The sequence below is a fragment of the Engystomops pustulosus genome, chromosome 7 (genome assembly GCF_040894005.1).
Source record: "Engystomops pustulosus chromosome 7, aEngPut4.maternal, whole genome shotgun sequence".
NCBI classification, from domain to species: domain Eukaryota; kingdom Metazoa; phylum Chordata; class Amphibia; order Anura; family Leptodactylidae; genus Engystomops; species Engystomops pustulosus.
This window is the reverse complement of record NC_092417.1, coordinates 104,053,572-104,069,385: the sequence shown is the minus strand read 5'-3', so window position 1 is coordinate 104,069,385 and position 15,814 is coordinate 104,053,572. Positions and strand designations below refer to the sequence as shown.

At 39.3% G+C, this 15,814-nt stretch overlaps 1 protein-coding gene across 1 annotated transcript in view; it reads right to left on the bottom strand.

Annotated features, from left to right (window-relative positions):
- Positions 1-3,420: 3,420 nt before the first annotated feature.
- Positions 3,421-15,814, bottom strand: part of CDH11 (cadherin 11) — a 98,562-nt gene continuing 86,168 nt past the window's right edge. Inside the window, exons 9-12 of the mRNA XM_072117491.1 lie at positions 14,555-14,679; positions 10,409-10,529; positions 6,011-6,262; positions 3,421-4,714 (exon numbers count right to left, since the gene is read on the bottom strand). Coding sequence (XP_071973592.1) covers positions 4,215-4,714; positions 6,011-6,262; positions 10,409-10,529; positions 14,555-14,679 — 998 coding nt within the window. The 3' untranslated portion in view covers positions 3,421-4,214. The remainder of the gene's footprint in view (positions 4,715-6,010; positions 6,263-10,408; positions 10,530-14,554; positions 14,680-15,814) is intronic.

Genomic DNA, 15,814 nt, shown 5'->3' with positions numbered 1-15,814 from the left:
TTAGAAAGCAACAGTTCAGTCACTTATTATTTACCAATAGACATGTGTCAAAGAGCAAATGGTCAGCTAAGTATTCTATATTCATTATATTAAAAGGGCCAGACAGGTTTTATTGTTTTAACTGCATAAACATATTCATGTTGACAACACTCTTCGTGAGATGAAAATCTACTGAAACCTTGATGAGAACCTTACAGATAGCTCTGCAATAACTTTTAGGTGTACCAAAAGATGGGCCTGATGGGATCAGTCGCTACAAAATTATTGTCTGTATTTATAGAGCAAAAAAGGTGAAATAAATTATACCAGCTTAAGAAAAGATTAATTACAAATTCCTGTCAGGATCACGGGAAGTGGACCCACTTTGCCCCCGTGAGCAATGACGTAAGCCGACACCTGGGAGCAGAGTCTAAGTGGCACCCAGTTTGCACCAGAGCCCGTTGCAAAGCGGGTTGGACTTGTTGTGGTATGGTACCACCAGGTTGCTTCACAGGCGCGACTTTGCTTGCGGTGGTGGCCAAGGCGAGGTACAGAGTCATGAGGCAGAATCATGGTTGGGGTCAGGAAGGAGGTTAAGACGGGCAGCGCGGGATCGGAGTCAAAAGGAGAGTGGAAGGTCAGGGATGGCAGCAGAGGGGCAAAGTCAGGAACTTTAAATCTTAGAGCCAGCGCATGCGCACACTAGGAGATGGGGACGCGCACCGGAGCGCAGGGACCGCCGCTGGAGCCAGGAAAGGTGAGTGAGGCTGCAGACTGGCTCTGAAGGCACAGAGAGGCACACAGCTGTGCCTGCGACCCGGGACATGGGTCCCAGGAGAGCCCGTGAAAGAACTTTTACCAAAGAGAAAACTATAGCTATAAATATTCTGATTATAGTATTAATCCCCGCAAGTTACCTTACAAGCATGTTAAAAATATGTATATATTGATGTAGGTAAGGTAAGACCCTACGTAATTATAGGAACTTTTGTTTTTTACAGTATTATAAAAATCAGTAACACAAAATACTGTTTATATTATGTATGGATTTAGATGCAAGTAAAAAAATTATCAGCTTTATACTCATTATACTTGTGAGGATAGCACATCGCACACCAGTGATTATGTTCCCCTTGCCCTGGTAGATTCACATTATCGGCAAACATCTCCATTTCGTCTGCCCAGAGGATATTGTTTCACATTTTTTTACTTTGTACATTTTGCGTAATGAAGTCATGCTCTTTTTCAGAAGAAGAAGCTTCTTTCTTTCCAAACATATTCATTTGTGTTCCATTCATAATGAACTTGACCATTCAAAATGATAACTTAGATCTTTAGAATCTGAGAAAGGCTCTTCTTTGCAGGATTTTTGTGAGAATTGCACAGTCGGACCTTATGATATGATTTCCAACATACAGAAAAAGACAAACATATCTCCACCATGTTAAGCACCAGGCCAATCGATTTTAGTCCAAGGATGGATAATTTTATATAAGATGACCACAATTCTGGATTTGAGGGAAAATATGATAATACGAGAAAGTCTAATTTCTGTTTAATGCAAGAAAGGAAGACTCCACTTTAATGAAGTATTTCTTTATTGACCTATGTCACCTCCTTGAGATTTGCACTCATCCATCATTGCTTATCACAGAGTGTATCTAGACATTTCTATGTCTTTTAGAGATGCTGATAAAAGGTGTAAATGAATGAAATTATTTCTTTAATGTGTTCTGGACTCTATAAAAGTTAAATGAAAAACAGAGACATCAGGACAAGTAATCCAAGACTAACAAAGCCACAGAACACTACACAGTTTGGGTTACTTTTTAATATTATGACAATCATTGCTTTTAGAAACACTTCAGCTAGGTGTAATATCTTTCTGTAATACATGCTATATGGGGGCATTAGACAGCTACTAATCACCTGAGCTATAATCTCTCATGGCAGGCTCCTTTCACAGGACTTATGGCCAGGTTACAAGATGGCCAGGATTGAACAAGGTGAGGTGTTCCATCTTGCTCCCAGACATCCACATGTCACCACCCTTCATACAGGAAACCTGTCAGGATAGAATATAGTACTGGGGAAGAATGGCTATTTTAAGTAGAAACCTAATTTTATTTCTTTGTAAAAAGTGGTTCATGGCAGACACTTCTGTTTGTTTGGAAGTAGGAGACATATACTTTAGGTTTGCCCTTCAACGGAGAAGAGGGATAACTATTTCTGGCAATGGAATGAACCTGAACAGAATACATTGGGGCAGATTTATCAAGCTGTCTGAATAAATCACATCTCAGCTTTCATTTTACCAGTGATCATGAATATTTTAAAGGGGAGCTGTGATTGGTTGTCATGGGCAACTAAAAATATTCTGTCTTTCAGACAGCTTGATAAATCTGCCCCATTGTTTCAGTGCTACAAAACAGAAACAAACAAGGCCAAGACCTCTACCACTGTGAAACCATGAGGAGCCCCAAAAGTCTAGAGCAGTGATATTCACCCTGTGACTCTACACCTTCTACAATAACATAACTCTAATTATGTTGATACAGGTAGAAAGCCACAAGGTGATAGTCAATCTTTCATGTGTAGTGCGCACCACACTTGTAATCCTTCAACAGACCAGGTCTTACTTGTTTACTTATATAAGATTACTAAATTCAGCAGTATAAGTTAAGGAAATCAGCAAAACAAGGGCCCACATTTATCAAAGCTAGTGCAAATCGCACAAGGAGCAGTTTACCTGTGTAGTGTGCAGGGTACGACAGGTTCATGATTTGTGTTGCACGTTCTTCATGATTGTGGCGTACCCTGCATTGCTCCGGCAGTTCACCAACTTTTTTTGGTGCAACACAATTCCGTGGAAAAGCATTAATAAATGTGGCGCGCGGTCCCACTGTCCACCAGAAAGCCCGTTTATGTGCAGAAATTTGTGTTTCGCCAGGCATAGTGCACAAATGTGTCACGGACACTTTATAAGTGCATGTACAAGTAGTTTGCACTGAAAGGAACATGAAAAGTCAGATAAAAATCTGGTGCAGGGGTATAAATGAAGGCCAAGGTGTTTTGGGGGAAACACTTGTCAATTTGATGCTAAATTTGTAAGTTTGGGTAAACTGAAACCTTTCTGATCATGTCAGTCTGTGTAACTTTAGAATTTTTACTGAAAATATAGAAGTATTAGTCAAGGTAAAATATATATATATATATATATATATATACACTACTTATATTAGTATTACATGATACTAAACAGATACTAAATATATATATATAAATACAAAACGTATTAGCCTTGGTTTTTGAGTACCATACTAAACAGAGTATTTATTTCTAAAAAATAAAGAACAAAATATATAAAATTAAAAATATTTTTAAAAATAAACCTAATACTAGAAGCTTTGTAGAAAACACCTACAAATCACAAAACGGAAATAAAAAAAAGTCAATTTTATTTCAAAGTTTGCTTCTCATATTGAAGCACATATTAAAGCAACAGTACGATGTTCATAAAATATAAGTGTGATGCTGTAACATGTCAGAATACTGATATTTTGTATGTATACTAAAATAAGAATTTTAAAATTGTACAAATAGATACATTAAAAATGACATAGAAATAGGGGTGCGATTCTGGCACGTATTAGTTTTAAGACGGGATTATAAGCAAAAAAGATTTACAAGAATCAGCAGTAACAAGTCTGATGCTCAAGAGACATTATAATTGTACATTTTACTGTACATACATTATATGAGTTGAAGCTGGCTGAATATTATATTGTTTTTTTGTATTTTTTTTTTCTTTTCAAGTTTAAAAATGCACTACATATAAAGTGTCCATAGTTTAAGGCGACATTACAGCTTAAAACTGTTATCCTTTCGTATTTGTGGAAGCTTTATTTGACTTATGTCTGGATGGTTACGTTACATACTGTAAAATATTCCCCCATAGAATCATGTGTTTCCTGCTTTATGCTTTCCCATATCAACAGCACTTTACAAGTGGTTTTGTCCTAGGTAACTAATAACTTCAACACAGGTTGTAGGGTTTTCACAGTATTCACCACCACTACTATGATCCTTGGAAGGAATTCCGTCTGTAAACCATTAGAGGTTGAAGAAGCCTTTTATTTAATTTTTTTTCTCCTTTAAAAAAATACCTGTTAATGCTTTCTCTGTATTTTTGAGAACATTACAAAGTTCTTAAGGCCAAATTTAGTATTTTATCGTTAAGAATCATCTTCACAAGTGTCTTTGGAACCATATAAGTCCGCTAGTTTCTTAAATCGAGGTCCCCAGTTCTGTAGATAATCATAGTCCAGATCTGAATCCGTAGAGACTGACTCTAAAGAGCTGAGGGATCCAGCTACGGAACCCCTCCCTTCGTACCCATAGATTTGAATAGAATCATAGGGGGGTGCTGTTGGGTCATTGTCAGCTTCATGTATCCTTGTGTTTATGAAATCGTCAACATCAACACTGTTGGGAGCTGGTCTTATTCCAAGATCTCGTGGTGAGTATTGGTATTCAGGTTTTATATCTTTACGTGGAATAAACCCATTAATCCCATCAGGATTTTGCAGGGTAGCAATGTCAAAAGCCTCTGTGTCTTCCTCTCCCCCACCTTCATCATCATAAGTTATTATATTTTCACGAATGTCTTCTTCTTCAAAGACAATGAGGGGTTCCTTATTCTCTCTTCGCAGGGCTACGAAGAGTACCACGATCACTGTAAGTAGAGAGGCGGACATATCATTTGTTTGTTATACAGAAAGATTTCTAAGAGAAGCTAATCGAGAAGATGAGTTCTTTAATGTTCAGATGCCATTTAAGAGGGTTAAGAATTTTTCCCCCAAATTTAGGCCTTTTAGATATAGAGCAACATGCAGGATGCTATGTGAAAGAACATGAAGTATATGGTATTATTTACAATTGACCCAATGGATTTCTGTATGTCACCATATGGTGCTCTGTGCAGTGCAGTATTAAACCAACTAATGTAAGGTATAATAGCTCTATAATACATCATCCAGTGAAAAATACAACCCCTCTATTTTTATTTGATTTCTAAAATTAAAAAAGGGTAGGTGCAGTAAGATCATTTTATGCATACCCTACTGGGTAAGGTTGTAAGAAATGCCTGCAGCAGCTGCATTGGTTTTTTTCCTAATTCTGGGATGCAGCTGCTGCAGAAATAAACTTAAGTCAAAGATTATGCTAATTAATTTCAGCTGCTACTGGGGGCGGATAGTAGCCTCAGAGAACTCGAGGGACGAAGATTCCTTCACACCCCCAGTAGCTATTGCAGACCCTTCTACCCCCTCGTCAATTACCCCCTTTTTCTTGCATGTCTCCAGGATAAATCCAGCTCCTGTCCTGATTCTGGAGACGTTCCTGCTGCACGTGAGGTACTGGGCATGCGCAGAGCTTCCCCGCTGCTGCTGCACCGCCGGAAGACGTATATGAGCTACTGTGCATGCGCAGTGCTCACAAGCAGCAAAAGCGTTTCTGGAAGTGGGATAAGAGCTACTGCTCTTGTGGTAGGCCGGTTATAAGGGTCTGAAATGGCTACTTGGGGGGTGAAGTAGTTTTTAGCCCCGGAGTGCTCTGGGGCTACCACATGCCCCCAGTGGCATCTGAAATTAATTAGCATAATCTTTAATTAAAGTTTATTTTTGTGTGCAGCTGCATGCCAAAATTAGAAAAAAAATGGGATGTAGCTGCTGTTGGCATGGGGAATTTGCAGCGGCAACTACTTCAGAAAGTAGTTTCCCTATGGTATATTTCCTTTAAGCTATACCATTGCAATATCCATCTAGTTCTAAAGAATTTAAAGGGTTTTCTAGTTTTGGCTGCTGTCAGTAAAAGGGAACATCTTTCATTTTAATGGGCGTTTTTAACTCACTTATAACAAGCAGATTTGTTGGAAATGGTGAGGAATTTAGTTATTTATACACAGTTCATCTTATTTCAGAAGGCAATTTATAAAGCTGGATTCAATTTAAGTGACCAGAATATAACTTACCTAATAATATAACAATGCAAGCGAGAATGGCAATCAGTGCCCCCGTGCTCAGCCCAGCATTGAGAGATAGTGGTTCATCGTTGCAGGAGAGGATGGTTTCATCACTGCTACAGCTACATATGCGTATGGTGAGAGTATTAGTGCTAATCATCGGAGGAGAACCGTCATCATTTATTACAATGGGAAATAAGTGCAGTTTTTGTTTCTGACGACTGAAAGCTGCTCGTCCAGTGTAAATGTCCGCTGTATTATCTGTTCATAGCAAAAGAATGGTATTAGATCACAGCCTTGAATGCACACTTACTGATGACATAAAAAAAGGAAATTCACTATCTTATAATATGCTATCTTTGAAGGCCGTTTAGAGCTATCATAATTTATCTATATATCTATGTAATTATCATCTATTTATTCATATTTCTATCAATGTTGGAATACACAAATATATCTATAAATTTTTTCATATAATATTCACACTGGCAAATAGCCAATTTTAAGCAGATTGCCCAAGACCAAGGTTGGCCCAACAAACTCACTCTCTGCACTTGCATGATTTACCGGACCAAATCTAAAATTAACAAACTGAACCTAGCAATTCTAGGCTTGGTTTTCTAAATCCTGCAAGTGAAGCAAGTTTGTCAGACTTAACGTGCTGGTGGGTATCAGGTTATATACTGGCAAAGGCATTTCTCCCTGATAAAGTTAAGTATGGCTGACATTAGAGGGAACCTGTTATTAGGATTTCACAATTTAATCTAATAACAGATTCCCATAGTCTGTTTAATTAAAATTCCCAAACTGCTTTCATTATTAACATTAGTGGTTCTACTCACTTTTAAAAGTTGATGAATTTAGTTCTGGCTACCTGCCAGTAAAATGCATTGAGTCACGGAGTCATCTACACACTGCTCTTACAACTCTACTTCCTGATCTCTCCTCCCCACAGGAGGAGTCAAAGTGAAATCCTGATGGCAGGTTTGCTTCAAGACTTCCCTCCTATTATAAAAAGAGACACTGCATCTGCAGTATTTGTCTATTTCATAGACAACTAAGGGATCCTGTGAAAAAAGGAGACCTCCTTCTGTAGGGGAATCTGTAACTACTGTCATCCATATGGAAACAACTTATGACTTCTGTTATCTTTTATTAAGAAATTGAGCTACCTAGTTATCTTGGGTAGTGAAGAGTTTAACAGCAATATCATTGCAGATCTAGGACAATAAAGTAGTTGAAAGTTGTTCACTTATAAAGAATGGCTGGATTATACAAGTTTTTTACCTCTTGTGTCACCCCCTCATCCTCATAGTCTGTAAGCTCTTGTGAGCAGGGCCCTCACTCCTACTGTTCCATATGACTGTTTGTTCTGTGTAAAGTAATATTATATTTGTATATGTCCCCTATGATTTGTAAAGCGCTACGGAATTTGATGGCGCCAGATAAATAAAGATTATTATTATTATTTAATAATAAAAATCTCCACAGGATCATGCCTAATGCTGATCAGTTTGGGTCTCAGTGATGGGTTTATGAGAACAGGGTTCTGATGTAACCTCATTGCACCCCTCGTCAGCTCCCAAAGAAGAGTGAAGCAGCCTGCCCCATTCATCTCTATGGATCTGCCCCCCACCATTCTATCATTCTATCTATCTATCTATCTATCTATCTATCTATCTATTTATGGAATAATAAATAACTCCTATTTATTACTTCAGTCTTAACTTCCAAAAGTTTAATCCATGACATACAACTTTTTCTCTTTGCCATCTATTTAATTTACAGAAAAACCTAGAACACAGTTTTGTTTAATCTCCGACATTTCGATGGTAGGTTATTATCACCAGTAGAAATACTAGCATATAAAAGGGCTATTGATGTACGTCTAAATAATGGAAAGCACTGCACAAAGAAATTTTCATCAGAGACTTTAAAAAATCAATTTAGAGAGCAAAATATTACTGAATATAGAAGCAAATGTATTAACATGGCAATAGGTAAAGCAGTACACAATGAAAGAGGTGCTCAGCCCTTTAACACAGCAAAATATTTCCAATTATCTCATGTATTTTGTATGCAAAATAGGGTTTGTGATGTTAAACTTACTACCATAAGTGGCCACTAAAAGAAGATGTAGGCTTAGATTGCATCTTGCTTTGGTTACTGCATCATGTAATTACTTCTTGAAAGCAGTAAATGAACTCTATTAAAGGTAAATTAGGGAAATATATTCACTTTAAAGGTCAATAATAGAGTCACATATCAGAGTTTTTATACCTGTCTGTGCAGTTTATGATGCAGTTTTTCAAGCAATAATTTGCCTGCATAAAGCTTCCTAATCTCACACAAAACCTGGTTGATGTGTAAAGACAAGAATATGGAAAACCAGCACAAGTCCAAGTCTCTCAAAAGTCACCTCTTATTTATCAGCTCACTTGTATATGAATATCATTTTACACTATAATATGTTTTAAAGAGGACCTTTGTCCACTTACTCGAATGAATGTGCATCTTGTAACAGGTATTGCTCCACAACCCCCACCCCCTAAAAACAGCCATTTGTCTTGGCACACAATATGCTGATTAGGCACTTTACACTAGCCCACCTGACAGTAGACAGCGTGGGACTATCTGACTATATGGAGCCTAATCGATTATTTAGAAGTAGGGGGTTGAGAACAAAATCAGTGGAGCAATACCAATTCAATGATGTAGAGAGTTGGAGTTGGTGGAAATTGAGAAATCTCCACTTAAAAAGGGGTATTGACATATATCAACATTTGTCTTAAGTTAAATTGAAGTTTAGTACTGAAATACTAGAAAGGTCTTTATCTGAGGTAATTATACAATAGAAGTGGAGATGCAGAACTGGGAAATATATAGCTTTCAAGGATTTTGTTCAGTATTCTTAAAGGAAATCTACCACTAGCTGGCAGACATATTAAACTACAAATACTTACCTATGCTCCTCTTGATGTTGATTCTGGCGGTGTCCTTCTCTAACCATGACACCTAAAAAAGAAACTTATAATTAGCAGCCCAGAGCATTGGAATGTCCGATGTCCAGCAATCCAGGCTTCTAATTATGCTCACCTCCTGCATGACATCACCTCCCTCTCCAACATGGGATTTGTCATGCAGGAGGTGTGATGCGAGAGCGAGGTGCGAGAGGCATAAATAATTAGCAGACAAGGGTGCCGGACATCTCATCCCCACGCTCTGGGCTACTAAGTATAAGTTCCTTTTCTAGGTGATCCTGGGTTGTCAAGCTTTGAGAAGGACACCGCCAGGATCAACTTGAAGAGGACGTAGGAAAGTATTTGTAATTTAATGTCTACCAGCTAGTGGTAGATTTATTTCTTTTGAGAAGAAATCTGTATGAACTTTGATATGATCAAGTATATTCTAGTGTCGGGCCAACAGTGTCTCAATGGTACATACAGGGCAAGATATAAATCTTCCTGCTTGTTCTGGTAGTGCTTGTTATCTAATAATACTGATTAAAACCATGGAAGATAACTTTAATAAAATCTCAGTATTTTCCTCTTTATCCTGTGTTACCCCCTCAGATCATGGACTAAATACACTCACATTTTTCTTAAAATATGATGATTCTGATTTCTAGAAAATGTATCTTGTCTTAACAGATCTATTTTTAGCATTTCAAATTAGCCGTATATGGCAAAGTATATTTTTATCTAAGCCATAAGCACAAATCTCTGTAGGGATCAAGAATTATTTATACTTTTGGAAACTGTCTTACTATTTAGACACATCATGCACATACCCAGCATAGTAGTTGTCCAAGGGAAGACCAGATAATCTAACCACTAGTCTAGCCTAGTCTAGCCTAAGATTTATTTAGTAACTGCATCACCAGTAGGTCAAAACTTTTGTCTGTGGTTACAATGATAAAATATACAGTTCCGACTTACATACAAGTTCAATTTAAGAACAAACCTACAGAACCTAACTTTTACGTAACCCAAAGACTGCCTGTATATATATATATCCATGATCAATAACTGATATTGAAAACCAAAGGGCCATCGAGCATATTTCAATGTAAAATTTCAGAAGTATTTAGTGTCAGGTTATATTGGTATGACATTGACCATGGATAATTATAAGTCCTAATAAGGGTTTTAAGCTATGGAGAAGAGTGGCGATGTTACTCCATAAAAAAATCTTTTTTTTACTAATGTTGGACAACCAATTTAAGAAGCCACATACAATTGTTCAGAGAGAGACAGTAGTGGGGATAAATTATTTTGTCACAGAACCGCTAAAGTGTTGAGTTATATCGGTTAAATATAATGTAGGGAGAGCAGAGGTTTTGCCCAGTCTGCAAGTACACATAAACTGACATAAGACTAATAATTCCATTTTTTATTTTCTACCAACCTCTTTTGTCTCGTAAGGTAAAGTTTGCATGCGAATGACTAATTTCTTTTGGTAAACTGAAGATAAATAGTCGTCCATTTGCAGTATCATCTTTATCTACGGCTGTTACCGTGAAAAATTTCTGTGGAGAAAAAAGGTATAAGATTTTTAATTTCTTTCAACAATTCATTCTAGTTCTGCTTCTTGTTAAAAGCTGCCAGCCATACTTATAGGATTTATTCTTCATACCTGTTGTTGCTCAGTCACATTCATTGCAATTGACCAGAGCTGGAATTGACAACCCATCAACAGGCGTGGTGTTGTTTTTGAAATGGGAAACAGATGTACCCTGCAACAGGAGGGGAAAAAGGGGGACAAACTAGAAAGATGAATATAAAAGTCAATCTTTATTGGTTACATATATACACATAAACGTGGACGATGTCAACATTAGATGGCGCCGTCATATAAGTATCAATTGAATACAATAAAAATATGCTAAAAATATGAGTGGTGTAATACAGAACAAAAAGAAGCGGACGGACCCGGACAAAGTGGAGTGACAGGTAAGTACAAAAAATGTGATTAAATTGGCAAAAAACTGGGCTAGGATAGGCCTGAATCCTGCTAAGTCATGTGTTTCTGACAAAAATAGATATCAGCGGTAGCGTGAAAGAAGTATATCTGTTGTGAATAGTAACAACGCTATTGCCAATTTAATCAAATTTTTCGTACTTACTTGTCACTCCACTTTGTCTGGGTCCGTCCGCTTCTTTTTGTTCTGTATTACACCACTTATGTTTTTAGCATATTTTTATTGTATTCAATTGATAGTTATATGAAGGCGCCATCTAATGTTGGCATCGTCCACGTTATTGTGTATATGTGTAACCAATAAAGATTGACTTTTATATGCATCTTTCTAGTTTGTCCCCCTTTTATCCCTCCTGTTGGAGGGTACATCTGTTTCCCATTTGAGTTTTGGGGACCTATAAAACTAGGTGCGTTATCATATGGGGTGACCACATGGTGGGCCACATATTTGGCCTTTGTATACATTTAGGGAAGAGCTCTATCTCCCCAAATAAAACCCCTTTACCTGTATCCAATCTTTTGTTCAATGTTGTTTTTGAAAGAAAGCAGTCAAGTTTCTATAATCTTGTACAACCCCTTTAAGATAAACAACCTTATCTGTATGTTTGTTACTGCTGGTGAACTGTATACCTTCTAACTTTAATAAGAATCAGTGTTAGCCCATGATTGTGGAAAGACCACTGAAATAGTTTGCAGGTCATGGGATATGTCTGTTATAGTGTATTGCAAGGAACATCAATAAAATGATGTGCAGATCTGTTCAAACTCGAATGTACCATTTAAGAACCCTTTAATGCCTATGAATCCTCCATTAATGCTTGGATAGTAGGGATTTTTCCGTTAGACCCATTGTATGAATTCGGCCTTAAGGTTAAGGGGCATTATACTGACAATGGATCTGGATCTTATTCTTCAATTTTGGAATATTTTTACCCAACTTATACCTGAGGGTCCATTCAGGGTCCTCATATATCATGCAGCGTGATAATCTCCATTCATTAAATAACATGGGTAACCCAGTTATTATGAGGCAATGTGTATTGCTATAATAGGACCATTTAGCATTTCCACTAACTCGAACTTGACAGTAGAAAGTCTAAGTCTAGTACACTAAATGGTAGAGAATGGTGGTGGCTAGAGCATAAAATTTGTACTGTCCTGAAATCAATGGATTGACACATTTTAAAGGATTAAAATACTAGTAGTTGGTGGATGTGATAAAATGTCCACCAGGTTCCTTCACAGATAAAGTTGATCCTAGCAGAATACCTGATACAAATATATTATTGCGTGAGACTCTTGTAACAAAAAGTGATTGGATGGAATGGACAACCCCTGCAAAGTTAAATGACACCTGTCATGAGGTCTCTGTCACTATTTCTGTCACTACTACCTGTTGGAGCAGCTCACAAGGATCCCATCACAGCCTTTATTCAGTCAATTCATACATTAATCATTAATCCTCTTTTCTTTATGATGTAAATGAGGCTGGTCACATGGTCAGAGGCAGTGATGTCACCCCTCCCCCTGCTCATGTCTATGTGTAATGTATAGGAAAGCATTGCTAGTGTGTGCTTTACCTGCTGACATGCTGTGTTCTCCTATACACAAGTGTGAGACACAGACATCAGCTACACATGTACCTGACATGTTTTGCTATATAACATGGCTGCCTGGGGCTGTTGTATCTTTCACATACACACCCAGGCTGCAGAGGGCACCAGCACCAGGAAGAACATGGAGGAGCCATTACACCATTATACCTCACACCATTATACAGGCTGTCAGTCATGTGTATAGGACTATCTCATATGCACAGGCTGCAGGGGGCGCCAGCACCAGGAAGCACATCATTATACAGGCTGTCAGTCAAGCACTGGGGGTGTGGCTCTGCCTCCCACTCATGAATAAACTGGACATCTTGAATATGATAATGACTAGAGATGAGCGAGCACTAAAATGCTCGGGTGCTCGTTACTCGAGCCGAACATTTCCAGATGTTCGAGTGCTCGTTTCGAGTAACGAGCCCCATTGAAGTCAATGGGAGACTCGAGCATTTTTCAAAGGGACCATGGTTCGGGAATAAAATGTGTTAATTAATTGAAAAAGAATGTCTTCTGATAAGTTAGCAGATGTATGCAAACATCTGCAATCTATTCTTCACTGTTCCGCGCGTATATTATCTCCCGACAAGTTAACAGATGTGAAGAACAGTGAAGAATAGAATAAAAACAGTGAACACAGGATCATTTAAGTGAAAAACACAGTGAAGAATAGATTGCAGATGTTCTGCACATCTGCTTACTTGTCGGGAGATACGCTGTCCCGGGATCCGCTGCTCTCCGTGCCCCGCTGCTCTCCGTGCCCCGCTGCTCTCCGTGCCCCGCTGCTCTCCGTGCCCCAATGTCTCCGTGCCCCGATGTCTCTGTGCCCCATGTCTCCGTGCCCCATGTCTCCGTGCCCCATGTCTCCGTGCTGCCGCTGCCGCTGCTCTCCGTGCTGCCGCTGCTCTCCGTGCCCCGATGTCTCCGTGCCCCGATGTCTCCGTGCCCCGATGTCTCTGTGCCCCATGTCTCCGTGCCCCATGTCTCCGTGCCCCATGTCTCCGTGCTGCCGCTGCCGCTGCTCTCCGTGCTGCCGCTGCTCTCCGTGCCCCGATGTCTCCGTGCCCCGATGTCTCCGTGCCCCATGTCTCCGTGCCCCATGTCTCCGTGCCCCGATGTCTCTGTGCCCCATGTCTCCGTGCCCCATGTCTCCGTGCCCCATGTCTCCGTGCTGCCACTGCCGCTGCTCTCCGTGCTGCCGCTGCTCTCCGTGCCCCGATGTCTCCGTGCCCCGATGTCTCTGTGCCCCATGTCTCCGTGCCCCATGTCTCCGTGCCCCATGTCTCCGTGCTGCCGCTGCCGCTGCTCTCCGTGCTGCCGCTGCCCCATGTCTCCGTGCTGCCGCTGCCCCGGTGTCTCCTAGCTGCTCCCCGGTGTCTCTGTGCTGCTCCCTGGTGTCTCCGTCCTGCTCACCGTGTTCTTCAATGTGTTCTTCACACATATATATTGTTCTTCACATACTATTTTGTTCGCACCGTTCCGCGCGTATCTTCCGACAAGTAAGCAGATGTGCCGAACATCTGTAATCTATTCTTCACTGTGTTCTTCACTGTGTTTTTCACTTAAATGATCCTGTGTTCACTGTGTTCACTGTTTTTATTCTATTCTTCATTGTTCTTCACTGTGTTTTTTTAATTAAATGCTCGATCTCGAGCAGGGGAACTACTCGTCCGAGCAACGAGCCGTCTCGAGTACCCTAATGCTCGACCGAGCATCAAGCTCGGACGAGCATGTTCGCTCATCTCTAATAATGACTCATTGGACATCTCACAGGTCATTTGCATACAGCTTTAGGACCTCATTGCTTAGGTTTACAGGCATATAGAGGGACAATGAAGGGATAGAGGCAATGCTTTCTAATGGCAGTTTATGACAATATATTTAGTTTAGGGGGTTAATTTGCCTGACAGGTTCTCTTTAAATTAATTTACATTTTTTATTCTTCACATAGAGAACAAGTGGAAAATACCTTGTTTTCTTTTGCGTTTTCACATACAGATGCTTCATAGGGCCTAGGAAATTCTGGAGCATTGTCGTTCCGATCCAAAACTTTTATTGTCACAGGAACACTGTTAGAAAGACTGTGGATGTTTGCTGGCGATAAATGAAAATATTGGTTTTAATGAAGGAAAATAAGTAATTAAAACACACTTTTCCTGTAAAGTTCAAAGAGGGGGTTACTTATTAGATCCCCAAGAGATGTCTCATTAAGGAATAATTGCATTATGTGCAAACATTATTGGTGTAATAACCATAGTTACCTCCCCCCTGCCTGAGTGAAATAAGATTTTCTTCAGTAGCAACAGATTGAGCAGAGCTGTCATTCCCTATGAGAATATCTTCCATCTAGTTTTTAAAATAACATATAGGGGCAAATTTATTAAGACATTTCTGTTAAGGAGAATTTTAAAAATTACTTGCGAAACGCAAGTCTTAATAAAGTCTCTCCACAGAATTTATCGATAGCCCATGACAAGCTGACTATCTTTGTAATTACATTACATTATATTAGAGGGGTTGGCCACAATTACAAAATCTTACTAGGATTGATGGGTGAATCTAATAGTGATCCTAATAGGCTCAACCATATAGTACTTTCTCTGGTCCTGGTAAAGTCTGAGTAAAGCTACCACAAGCAGTTATCTTTGGCATGGCCCTCCAACCACTGGTATGGGAGTAGTTATTACAGTAAGGGGGTGCAGACAGTAATGACTGCACAGTCCCCTTTATCCATCAGTCCAAGTCAACAGCACATGGGAAGTCCCGAGTCTTGCTGTTAGCGGATCATGTGACTTTCTGGACCCGTTGGCTTTACACAAACGTTCCCTGCATAAGTATTATATGGGTGACCCCTGTAAGAGCCTTTCACTTATCCTGGTGAAGTTTAGTTATGGTGGCCAACCCCTTTAACTTATCCTGAGTTTAAACTTGTTTTATACTCCAGAGCTGTATTTACAGTTCTGCTGTTCATCACTGGAAACTAAAGATTCTTAGAAGCAATGAATGCTTTAAAATGTAAGCTCTAGAACCTGCAGGAGATTAAGAACACACTGAACCAAGACCTTATTAACTAGCCTACCTTTTCTGTCAGTCTATCTTAATTTTGGGGTTTCTAACTTAAAAAAAATCATAATTAATGGACATGTTTCAGCACAATTTAATTCTATTCTCAATTATATTGTATCTTGGTCTGCCAGTCCTTGTGGGATAACAGACATCTTGTTTGATA